General features: G+C 42.6%; 1 protein-coding gene across 1 annotated transcript in view; it reads left to right on the top strand.

Annotated features, from left to right (window-relative positions):
* The first annotated feature begins 13,255 nt into the window (after nt 1–13,255).
* Nucleotides 13,256–13,544, top strand: part of ercc2 (excision repair cross-complementation group 2) — a 144,751-nt gene continuing 144,462 nt past the window's right edge. The window contains exon 1 of the mRNA XM_076281800.1: nt 13,256–13,372. Within this exon, the coding sequence (XP_076137915.1) occupies nt 13,368–13,372 (5 nt within the window). The 5' untranslated portion in view covers nt 13,256–13,367. The remainder of the gene's footprint in view (nt 13,373–13,544) is intronic.

Here is a 13,544-nt window from a genome sequence, read left to right as displayed (position 1 = left end):
GTAATGGATTACAGTGACATGGTTAAAACAGTCAATTCGTATAAACATGTTTTGGTGAGAGTATGTCGATATATGTATGTATTCAAGGTGGGTGGAAGCCTGCCTGATTTGCTTTTTGTCAAGAGAAGTGATCCCCAGGTTAGGGATTCCAGAAATAATTAGCAGTGACAATGGCAGAGCTTGAACGCAGATCCAAATTTGGCAAATCTAAATTGGGTAGATGCATTGCCAATTGCATTGTTGAAAATGCATTGTGAAAAGAATCACACCACACACCTAACACCGCATGAATGGTCACTGGAAGACTGATACCTACTCTGTGAATCAGTGGTGATCGGAAACCCTTGTTAGAAATATTGGAGCAGAAAGTGAGCAGTTATATTAAACAATTTTCTTAAGTTCACAGAGCAATTTTCAATGAGCAGAAGAAGGGAGAATGGAGAAGAACAGAGGAGCCAGACGATGATGATGGGAACCAAGGACCGCCGGGACCCCCACCAGACTCCCATGGGGAGGATGATGGTGGTGGGGACCGGGGGAGAATCAAGTACGAGTAGGGGTACGGCAAGGAGGATACTGCCGGCTCCGATACTGGCCCTAGGCGTGATGTGCCTATGGGGCATGGTGTTTTCTCTCCCCTTTCTGTTTCTGCAGGTGCTGTTGATGATGGGGTCGAGCCAGGCCCAAGCGGGAGGAGGTGGACACTTCCACCCAGCACTGAGGCCACATCCGAATCCCCAGGTATCCGAGACCATGCCAGCTGTCCCGGCAGCCAACCCTACAGCCATCTCTGCAGCTAGCCCTCCAGACGTTGCTGCAGCTGGCTGTACAGTCGTCTCCACAGCCCTTACAACGATGAAGGATATACCGAAGAAGCGTCGGGACTGGAAGAAGAAGCAGGGGAAGCGACACCGCTGCCGCACCAGTACGGAAACACAATCAACTGGGGAATCTGGTACTCCTTTGACCTTCCCAGTGACAGACCAGCCGCTACAGAGGACTTCATAGGATGGTAATAGAGAACAGGACAGTGGGGACATATTCATGTTGCACGTACATCCCTGGAACAGATGAAGACATGGAGGACTTTGTAAAGGCAATGAATAGACTTCAGAACCTGAACAAGGAAGCTCACAAAATTTCGGGAAAAGGACTGATGTTAGATGTAGGTGATGTGTTAGGTATTTTTAGGCCAGTGACTCAGTGGCTGGAGGACACTTTTGGGTCACTGGGAGCACTGATTGTGGCATTTCTGGGTAAACTGCTGCACGGAGTTGCCCTTGTTGTAGGACGGTTTTGTGGCATTACCAATGTTGTGGAAGAATCTGCTCACAGGCAGTGGCTAAACAATTGATGATTATGGAAGATGAGTATGAAAAAATATGTATAGGAGAATGTGAATATGAGAGTATGATGGGATTGGAAGGGCTCCAGGCTTATCTGGAGCTTCCTCCCTCGAGTGGGTTAGAATACGGTGGGGCCCTGCGAGGTGCCCACACCTATACACAATAACACACACACACACACACACACACAAAATGTTGATAAGTAACTTACAAGACATGTGCCTGCACGCCTGGGTGACAGAGGAAAAGAGGATAGAGGTTATGGGCTATGACCTGATACGAATAGATGCTTCAGTAATCATAGCATAACCGAATAAGAGTGAGGGGACAATTATATACTTCTAATAAATACTTATTACACATAGATGAACTTAAGAGTTGTGGAGGACTAGCCCTCACCCGCAAGGCCATCCATAGGAATTGGATAGTACTGCTTGCTTGACGAATATATATTGAATGCCCTCACCCTGGCCTGCCCCAATGGAACCACCAGCCCGCCTAAAAGGTGTGATGGAGTTTGTGGCTCAGGCAGCACCCCTTGACGGGTAAGATCCCATGATGGTCAGCAGGGACAACCTAAGGTAGGGTGCTGGCGGCCCAACTCCATGGGGAGCGTACACTTGCGACCGGTGACGTCCCCTAGCCCGGAAGGGGCACTAGTGTGATAATACTTGAGAGACATCAAAAGGGGGATACGGTGCGGGAATACAGGGGGGTGAGGCATGTAAAATACCCAAACTATAACCAATATATATTCAGTGTCTACATACAATTGCAGCTATAATCTTATCACTTTATGACAAATGTGAGGAAAGAAAGTATTGACAGATTAGGACGAATGGAATCATGAAATTGTGATGTAACTCTGAATTGGCACGATGGCCGTTGCATGAAATTTTATTTTATGTTCAGAGGACTGATGTAGTCATCCTCTGGGGACAAATCCGTCTCGGGTCCTAGCCATTTATTGATAACAAAGAATTGGTCTTTCTGTCACCTGATCGGGCGTCCGGGGTTTGATCACGTAATTATCATTCACATAGATGATAGATGATAGATATATATATAATGATAGACATATATGCAGATACATTCACATTAGTCATTATTAAATAAGTAGTGATAATTCATGTACTCATCACTTATTAAGGGTGTTAATCATCTGCAATATTCCCCAGTAGATGTTCACGTGTGTTTGGATACAACATGTCATGATGATATATTGTGTTGGGACATGATCATTTATGTTTGCTTTATAGTGAGGCTAATTTAGCCTCAAACGGGGGAATATGGTGGATGTTCATGATTTAAAGGGATGTAATCATGGGTTTCATAAGGGTTTATAATATTGCATGGGTTTTCATGTTTTAGAAGAATGTAGTCATGAGTGTCATAAGTTTTTATGTCACTGCATGTGCTGTGAGCAGGGTGAGGTCATTGTATCTTGTGTAGGCCAGACCAACTGTCAGAGGAGTGGGGTGAGTGGAAAAATACTGGGGGTACCAGGATGAGGAGCATCTCCTCCTTACATGGTCAAGGGAAGGGGGTGTTATCCAGCTGGTGAGCACTGGACAGGACAGGGAATAGGAGGCCGCTGTGTCTTATGATTTAGAGCCTGTCCAGCTAGGAAGAGAATCAGATAAGAAGGCCCTATTTCCCCAAACTGGAAAGAACCAGAAAACCTCTAGTTTACATATGTTTCCTATGCATTAGACAGGTTTGCATATAGTTTTATGCATGATGGGAAGATGGTTTCCACCAATGTAAGCGACCCTGCTTAATGCTGATTGGTGAAAGGTGGTTTTGGGGATGACGTGAGAGGGTGGCACTTCTCGAGGGCCAAGGGGTATAAAATATAGTGTATAGCCCTCCGTAGGGAGATTTCGTCGGGGGCCCCAGCTGATGACATCTCCTCCCTATTGCTTTGACGGTTGGTCTGGACTTTGGTTAGGCTGTACTATCATTGCAATATGGAGAATAAAGATCAACAGTCCTCAGAAAATCTTCTGTCTACATTGTCTCCTTCGGACGCCTTGTTCCAGAGTGCTAAATTACTAAATAGTCAAGTGGTAATTGTTAATTGGAAAATTGGATTCGGAAGTGGACTTTTTCCACGACAGTTTTAGTTGCAGTCACTGCAGAAAACCCGGCCTCGCATAGATACGTGGTGGGAAATGGTAGCAACGTTTTCAGCGCTTTTACGGCTATCGGGATATTCTGCTTTTGTTTTGATCCAAAAACCCGCCAGAGAGGTTTCCTCATACACACTTTTAAGACCACCGTCATTTGCAATTTCGATCAACTGCTCTTCCTCCTGCGCTGACAAGTTAGGACTATTCGGGGTATTGACAAATGGATTGCGGACCCATTCATTGGTTTGCCGTGGATCTTTGGAGGATGGGAAGTAGCCTAACTGCTCAAACTCATTTGAAAGCGCAACAAGGTGATCGCGCACCAGCTGCAAGAGAAAGGGCCCTGCCTCAGTCTCTCCCAAAACCCCCACTACTGTTTGGAACATATCAAATACACCCCGTCCCCATTCGTCCCCACAAATCAAGCTTGGCTTTAAATGCAGTGACATATCTGCCAGTTTAAAGACAGTCGTCATTCTCCCCTGGAGTGACAGGTTGAGGTCATTAAGCAACCCGAATATGCCACATAGGTAAGCGAGTTTTGACCCCCAGTCCTCATCACTAAAATGTGCAGCTAACGGTGACTTTTTTTCTGTAAGAAATCTCTGCAGCGGCTCTCGCAACTTAAACACCCTGGCCAGTGTCTGCTAAAGATGCTTGTTTTTTGTTGCTCATTCTAGCAGTTTAGCTAACTTCGTGTGACACTACCGTTTGCCAAGAACTGATCAAGTGAAGTGAGCTGACCTGAGGCTGCACAGCGCTGAAGGCAATATTTAAAGTGTTGAAGGCGGGACACGTAAGAAAATAGACCTTGCAAAATGCAAACATGCTTGTGTAGCAGGGTAAGCAGGTCCTGCTCTCTGTTGTCTGTCTCTCACTAATTACCATGATTGACAGACCCGCCCAGTCATTAGCCTTTCAATGATATATTGGCAGGCAGGTGCTTCCTGTGAGAGCACTCCTGCCTTTTCCCCTTCCGGGGACCTGATCATGGTGTTGCAGTGAAATGCACTGGTTTGGCTGACTGGTTGGCATCCTGATGGGCTGCTGTACAGCCAAGTGGCGTCAAGTGGGCGACGTGATTTGTTCAGTTTGGACAGGGCTGGTCCCTCATAGGATTTTATTCTGTGTGGCTTGAAGGTAAGCTCCTTCACTCTGATGCTCACCTACTCGCCGGTTTTTATCAAATAGTTAAAAGGAGTAACTATAATATTTCTATTTTTATAGAGACAGCACATTTGATCATTGAAGATTGGCCACCTGGTGCATTACCTGCCATCACCAACGGGCTGCTGTTTTGTCTCTGGATGTTATTTTCTTTTGTGCAACTGTTGTATTTTGTGTTATTTGTTTGTCCCAGTTCAGTACCACTAGAAACATGGGGGCTTGACTGGTGGTTACAGTCTTTAGTTTCACCTGGTGTGCCTGACGTGAATTTTCGTCACTTGTTGCAGTGTGAGTTGTGTTGAAGTGTCATAACTTGTATGCAGTGCAGTGTAAATTGTGTGCACGATAGCTCTGTCTCTCCCTCTGCTGTTCCACCAGTGATCAAGCCCCTGTCCTGTGTATTGTTTTTATGTCAAATTCTGTAGCTCCATTTGTATAATAAATAGATATATTTTTATAAAAACACGTCTCTGTCTAGCATGTGACGAACCTGTGTTGCCAATTAGCAAGGGTGTGTGTGAATTGGTGACTAATTTCCTAGTGGTGACAAACACCCTAGGTGGCGTAGTCTGCTACTACTTTCCCCTTTTGAATCTGCCACACTTGCAATCAAACAACTGCATATAGGCCTATGCCATGTACAAACGTGACATTATTGCGAATTAAATTGAGTTTAGTTTGCATGCATTTTTTAAAAACTCATGTCGTAGGCTACGGCCCGGTTAGGAATGTACGGTGGTTGGGGACCGCTGCCTTAGATGGCAGGAAAAATCTTCAGCCTATTAACTGGCCACCCGATTCACGTTGGCTGGGGGGGAAGGGGGGCCATCAGACATTTGTGACCAGTTAATCCGGCCCTGCCCCCCAACAAATCACACCTTCCCACCTCTGACAGCTTAAAAGAACTCACAGACCTATTCACAAACCTGCGGCATTTTGCAGTGTTTTGAAATCCTATGCAGCTTTCAATAGTGAGGAAGCAATTTTGCATTGTAGGCATAACTAACATGCAATAACGCCACCAACAACAACCAAAACTAGGCTAATCATTGTCAAAATGTAAATAAAATGTAACATTATTGTGCATCAAATTAAAATGTTCTCTTTTGCAAACGTAGGCATAGTAACAGAATAATTTAATAATGTTACAAAGATACTACATCAATCCGTATGTTTCATTAGGCTACTAGGCTATTTGTTTTGCCTTATTATTGATTCATTTAGGCTAGGCCTTTTTATTCAGGGGCCGTATTCACAAAGAATTTTAAGGCTAAAAGTAGCTCCTAACTGGCGAATTTAGGAGCCACTCCTAGTCTGGGACAGCTTAAAAGAATTCAAGAGGACTCCTAACTCACTAAGACCTATTCATAAACAGCTTTTTGTGGCATTTTACGCTGCAATGTTTTGAAATGCGCTATGCGGCAACAGGAGCTTCCAATCGCAAGGGAACAATTTTGCATTCATAAAAGGAATGCAATAACGCCACCAACAACAACCAAAACTACTCATTGTTAACATGTAAATTAAATGTAACATTTCATTGTGAATCAAATTAAAATGTTCTCTTTGCAAATGTAGCCTAGGCATATGGTGACCGATTAATTTAATAATGTTGCAAAGGTACTGCATCAATCCATAGGCCTATGTTTCATTAGGCTACTAGGCTATTTGTTTTGCCTTACTCTTTATTCATTTAGGCTAGGCCTTTTTATTCAGTTATTAATCATCTTCCGTCCTTCTCACTACTTGTGTAGCGCACGCATTCTCCGACCTGTCACCTGTCACTCGTCACTCATCATCGGAAGGGAGGTGTTTGGAATCATTCCCGCGTTACAATCGTCAGCCAATCAAGGTGGTCACTTCAGTCAAGCTCGTGCATGAGTAATGACGTCATCTATAGCAACGAAGACTCACTCCTAGTTTAGGAGTTGTCTGAAAGGCTTTGTGAATAACTTTTAAGAGAAAACTCCAAGCTAAAATATTTTAGTGCGATTTAGGAGTAGCCTACTCCTAGTGGTAAGATAAAAGCCTTTCTGAATAGCCTACGGCCCCAGTTATTCATCATCTTCCGTCCTTGTGTAGCGCACGCATTCTGAGACCTGTCACCTGTCACTCATTATCGTAAGGGAGGTGTTTGGAATCATGCCCGCGTTACAATCATCAGCCAATCAAGGTGGTCACGCTTGCCCATTTACACAAATTAATGGTCGAATATTACTGATGATCATTGTTATTTAAGAACATGCAGTGTGGTAGGGCACCAAAAACATCTTGCTCGTAAAAAAGCATCATACCGCACATTGTGGCGGGTCTGTTATTTACTGTAGGCTGCGCAAACCACAGGGCAAGCCTGCATTCGAGGCCTATGTTGAAGAATTTTATATAAAGCCTGCGCTAACAGTAATCCTCCTGCCCCTGATAGGCCTACCACAGCTGTGGATATGTGTGGAATGTTCAAGTAATAACACAATCCAATGTGTGTCTCAATTGTCCCCCGCTGACCACCTCACACATTTCTCTAGATTTTGCAACGAATTTACATGACATATTGCCATAAAATATGCCAGTTTTAGGACACAGAATAATGTTTGTAATGATACCAGTTAGGCCTACGTTTAACAGTAACAAGTGTAATGAGCTATTCATTGTCGAAGGTGCATGGTCAAGTGAAATTCTTACTTTGGAAAACAAACATTTGCCGATATCATCGCCGATCATCAGAATATTGCTCTGGACTGCAGGTAACTTGTTAAGCCAGTGGTTCTCAAACTTTAATTTAATTCCCCACTTTGATTAAGGGGCATGTCTGATGATAGTGGAGATAACGTGTTATCCCGAGGCCTTTGCCAGTCAGCATCTCCGACGGTAGTCTACCCTATTAAAAATATAAGTTTTCGATGTCCCAAACGGAGAGACATAGGATACTTTATTGTTTTTAACGATCTCTATGCTACTCACAAAAATGTAGGCATGGGGACATGATGAAGTAGGCTATCGAACTGTCGTGTGTTAAATTATTGTGATTAGCCTACCTAGTGGTTTTCAAACATGCGTGACTCGGACATCTAACTAAATGCAACAGGCTCATATCGTCCTCGCATTCGCAAAATGAGGACCAGTGTTTTGTCAAATTGCAAATAGCTATTCGTTTTAACGAATTTTTATGATCGTATGCTTTTTGTATAGGCTACTATCTTAATCTTGGAATATCGGGAGGGAAGTGGCGCGTCTGCAGTCAGCCAAATATGAATGTAATTCTGCGGCATAAAGCAGATGTATTTGTTTATTGTACAGAAAAATAAAAATGACATGTCAAGCAGTCAATTGACTACATTGCGTTCAAGAAGTAGGGCAAATTAAGACACTGTTTTGATTTGCGTAGTTGCATTGCCCCCAACACTGACAATAACATAGCAGATTTCGATTTTCGCTACCACCGTGTAGTCAAGCCTTAAGCCATACCCAAGTAGCCTTAATCGAGGTAATGTTTAATTATGCATGATTTATTTTGTTATTGAATTCGTAGGCTGGGATTCCTCTCGGTAACAATTATGTTTGGTAGCCTCCTGCTTTTTCAGAGGGGGCGGCAGTCAGGCTACTGACAGAGCGATGTACAGTGGCAGAGCGACGCACAGTGGCTGAAAGTGGTACTAAAGCTTCACGCAGCTTCACGCCTCGTAATGCGCGAATGAAGTGGCCATTTGAAAGCGATGCCCACTAGCTTCCAGAGAAATTTGTCGTCAACATTGGGCAATTGAGGGTGAATTAAGTTGTTAGCATACACTGGGCAGTTAAGTAAACACAATTCCTTAAAATTATTGTGTTCAGAAACAAGCATAACTCCACCTGAATGTAAAACGAATGTATAAAGTCTAACTGTTAGCTAGTTCGCCCATTGACTTCCATTGTGTGAGGTTAGCATGCTTTCCCCCTCGTGGGGGGCGGTAACCTTTCCGAACGTCTTAACCGACTGTATCTATACTAGTAGTCAGGGGGCCAAAACTGATATTAAAACTCTGTCGGACACTTTTTGGTACAAGCATACATCCAGTATTAATATTTAACCCCTTAACATGTGTTCTAGCCAGGTTGTCAGCTTAGAAAAAAGCGGATTTTTTCCCCAAAGTGCTTTCATTTTCTTCCATGTTACCTACTGTAATTTTGGGCAAATGTGCAATATAATCCAATGTATGCGCAAGCATGATCATTAAGGTGGTATGACTTTAAGCAATTTCAGGCCAATTTGTTGGTTTCCTGCTCAACATGACATACCAACACTAAATGTTGAATATCTCCACAACCACCCATATACATAGAAATGGTATCAAATGAAAGCCAACATTCATGGGATGTCTGCAGAAGTGTCAGAATGAACATGTATTGTACAGTGTAGAGAACAGAACTAGAACATGAAAAAAAACAATCTTCACCTAAAAAGAACCCATTTTCAAAGTGAATATCAGCTTGGAAACATAACATAGTATCCCAAAACCTCTATCAATCAGTACCCCTATCTATGGGAATGAGTCAAGCCAAGTTTAAAGCTTGTAGGGAGAGACAGTGCAATGCTGCACAAGTTGTAATTCTTTAATGTCAAGGCAGCAATGTAGAACTGTAGATGGTGGTCTATGGTGCTCTTTGACTTCATTAATGTACCAGGTTGTAACACAAATTATATTTAATTGACATATCACTATAGTTATTAATTCCATCCTAACATAACTGCTCTCTCATTTCTTTAGGGTAAGGGGTTAGTAACTAGTTAGTAGTAATAACTAGTCTTGCTGATCCTAGCACTTTCCACCTGACTAGAACTGACTCTCGATTGTTTAAAAAACAGCACTCACTGATGCACTTATTCTTATTGTACTAGAGCTTTTTAAAATGGTCCTATAAGTCTTGAGAGAATTGCTTTATAAAGCTTAAACTGTTAACCATGTTGTTAGTTGCTTTGGTTAAAAATGCGTCAGCTGAATGTAATGTAATGTAATAACTAATAGTTGTATGGCAAAGGTATGATTTTCCCCTTCCAAGCAGTGACACTCAGGTAGGCAGCCAATAGAAGGCACCCAGGGACCATGTCCATGTGCTCAATCTGAGTCCTGGTCAGGGACACAAAAGAAGAGTTTACCATTTTGAGAATGAATACCTTCCCGATACAAAACATGCATGCATCCAACGGCATAAAATAAATCTAATCTACAAAACAAGAAAAACAATATCATGCCAAATAATATGAAACAATGTAGTTGCATATATTGTGGCAAAACTCAATAATAATGATGTGAGTACCTGAGTATTCTTGCACCGAGCTGCACAGACACATCCACATGCACCACTACAAAATATTCCACTTTTTTGACATCTACACTGCCTGGTACTGCACTGACTTCCACTTTCCTTGCATCCACATATCGTCAGCTCCAAGCACCTGGCCTGTACAGGTTCTTTGGTTAAAACGTGGGGGACAAGCATTCCATCCTTCATGTGCCAATCGCAACTGGTTGGTAAGGGCAACTGTGGATGGGTCACTGGTGACTGTTTCCACTGAGTTGGTGGTAAAGTATCCACATTGGCTTTCACTTTCAAAAACAGGGCACAGCGAACATCATGGATTGAAGTGCTGTTTGTTTTTGGATCATACAGTTTGCAGACAAACTGTTCTGCTGAGGATAGAATAGCTGGACTTGGTACTTTATCCTCACCAAAGTTGTGGAGAAGATGAGGGCACTGCTGGAACACTTTCCACGCCATCCTTTTTCCTATTCCAGTGACCTGACTGGTAGTGTCACATCCAGTGATGGCATGAAATGCCAACAGACCATCCAGAATCTCATTTGACATTTTAATATCATGCACTTTAATGTAGCGTGGTTTCTTGGCAGTTCCTGCTTTCATCCAAATTTCTGGGCTCAGCAGGTTGCAAACACAAGATGCAACAACAGTACATCTGTGTCACTGCACTGAATGATGAGCCTCTCATACCCTTTGGTTGTGGGATCATGAGGTTGTGCCTTCATCTTCTGTACAACTTTGGTGAGGATGAAGTACCAATACCAGCTATTCTATAAGTATAAGTATATATACTCTTTTGATCCCGTGAGGAAAATTTGGTCTCTGCATTTATCCCAATCCGTGAATTAGTGAAACACACTCAGCACACAGTGAGCACACAGTGAGGTGAACCACACACTTATCCCGGCGCAGTGAGCTGCCTGCAACAACAGCGCCGCTCAGGGAGCAGTGAGGGGTTAGGTGCCTTGCTCAAGGGCACTTCAGCCATGCCTACTGGTCGAGGTTCGTACTGGCAACCCTCCGGTCACAAGTCCGAAGTGCTAACCAGTAGGCCACGGCTGCCCCAAACCTCAACAGAACAGTTTGTCTACAAACTGTATGATCCAAAAACGACCAGCACTTCAATCCATGATGTTCGCTGTGCCCTGTTTTGGAAAGTGAAAGCCAATTTGGATACTTTACCACCAACTCAGGATGCCTTGTCTCTGCACCTAATGAGGGCCCACTATCAAACAAAGGTTTGGAAACAGTCACAAGTGACCCATCCACAGTTGCCCTTACCAACCAGTTGTGGTTGGCACATGAAGGATGGAATGCTTGTCCCACGTTTTAACCAAAGAACCTGTACAGGCCAGGTGCTTGGAGCTGACGATATGTGGATGCAAGGAAAGTGGAAGTCAGTGCAGTACCAGGCAGTGTAGATGTCAAAAAAGTGGAATATTTTGTAGTGGTGCATGTGGATGTGCCTGTGCAGCTTGGTGCAAGAATACTCAGGTACTCACATCATTATTATTGAGTTTTGCCACAATATTTGCAACTATATAGCCTGACGAGCCAGACCCACATTAAAATGTAGGGTCTGGGCACTCACCGTTCGCAGTGCTCAGTTCAAGGGGCGGGATAATCGGTTGTCTTTCAAATTCCCTCTGCACGCAATAGGACAGTGCTAGAACGAGTCCCATGCGTTTTCCCCCCAGCGGAGCTAGTTGGTTAGTTCAAACTTTTGCCAACTTAAAAAAAGCTTAACTCGTGTCAAGCTGTTTGCCAACAGCAAGATCCATCTTCTTTGTTTTCAAGTAGCAGGGAATTCAAGCCAAACCGCTGCAACTCTGCCATCAATCATTATGTTAAACCCGCCTAACGATTTTGATTGGCCTGATAGAAGTTTAATTTTTCCAGCTCACAAGCCAACGGAGAGTTGCTAGACTAGCCCTAGCAGCAAATGTAATTTGCTGCCGCTAGGGTGCGTCTAGATTTCTAGGCTAGCAACTATATTGTTTCAGATTATTTGGCATGATATTGTTTTTCCTGTTTTGTAGATTAGATTTATATTATGCCCTTGGATGCATGCATGCATGCATGTTTTGTATTGGGAAGGTATTCATTATCAAAACAGTAAACTCTTCTTTTGTGTCCCTGACCAGGACTCGGACATGGTCCCTGGGTGCCTTCTGCTGCCTACCTGAGAGTCATTGCTTGGATGGGGAAAAACATACCTTTGCCATACGACTATTATATAGTTATTACTACTAACTAGTTACTTACCCCTAACCCTAAAGAAGTGAGAGAGCAGTTATGTTAGGATGGAATTAATAACTATAGTGATATGTTAATTAAATATAATTTGTGTTACAACCTGGTACATTAATGAAGTAAAATAGCACCATAGACCACCATCTACAGTTCTACATTTCCGCTTTGACATTAAAGAATTATAACTTGTGCAGTATTGCACTGTCTCTCCCTACAAGCTTTAAACTTGGCTTGACTCATTCCCATAGATAGGGGTACTGATTGATAGAGGTTTTGGGATACTATGCTATGTTTCCAAGCTGATATTCACTTTGAAAACTGGTTCTCTTTAGGCGGAGATTGTTTTTTTCATGTTCTAGTTCTGTTGTCTCTTACACTGTACAATAAATGTCAATTCTGACACTTCTGCAGACAGCCCATGAGTGTTAGCTTTCATTTGATACCTTTTTTTTTATGTATATGGTCCTTGTGGTTGTGGAGATATTCAACATTTATTGCTGGCATGTCGTGTTGAGCAGGAAACCAAAAAATTGGCCTGAAATTGCTTGTACAAGTCACACAAAAAAAAAAATCAGCTTGACAACCACCCTAATTTCTTACCTATGGGTGTCTTCTACCTAAAAAAATAGGGTGACAGCTTGTACCAAAACATGTCTGCAAAAGTCTTAACGGAAGCCCTTTTCAGAATTGGCCCCCTGACTATAGGATGGTAATGACAAATAGACGTTTTCAATTTATTTTTATTTTTGTCACAAATGTATCGTGTTTTTCAGGAAAATTAAAAGCCAAATGTATATATTTAATTTTTATTTATATATATTTATTTTTAAATTTGGCAGGTTAATTGCACTGACACTTTGAAAATTAAATGGCAAAACGAGTTTTTCATTTTAATTTCACTGTTTTCATTTTAATTTTATTAATGGCAGGAAAAACGTCTGTCCGTCTGAAACGTCAGTCCTTCGTCTGAAAAAGTTTGAGAAACACTGGAATAGAGGGATGTATATTCAGACCCACACTCCTATCAGAAGGTGGCGGTAATGCACTTTAAAGCTGTTTGCCAACCGCCAAAGGAGGAGGAAGAAGAAGAAGAAGAAGAAGAAGAAGAACGGTCTGAACTTTTCGAAACATCATTTGTTGGAGTGTATCGATCTTTTTTTGTTGTTGAACAGAAATGAAGTAAGTGTCATAAAGCTTCACAAGGGTTGCTTTTAGCGCAACAATTATATTGTAGCACACTGTCAGAACAGTAGCTAATTGAAGGCTCTCAAGTTTTGAGCTCAGCTAAGAATGAGATTTGTTGCTATGTGGCTCACTAGGGACGGTGAATACTAGGGACGGTGAAAATAAT

Source organism: Alosa pseudoharengus, unplaced genomic scaffold, assembly GCF_046254945.1.
Source record: "Alosa pseudoharengus isolate Yale_2024_CS ecotype anadromous, Long Island Sound unplaced genomic scaffold, YU_APseudo_1.1 YU_APseudo_1.1_scf_13, whole genome shotgun sequence".
Taxonomy (NCBI): domain Eukaryota; kingdom Metazoa; phylum Chordata; class Actinopteri; order Clupeiformes; family Clupeidae; genus Alosa; species Alosa pseudoharengus.
This window is presented reverse-complemented; position numbering and strand designations above follow the sequence as displayed.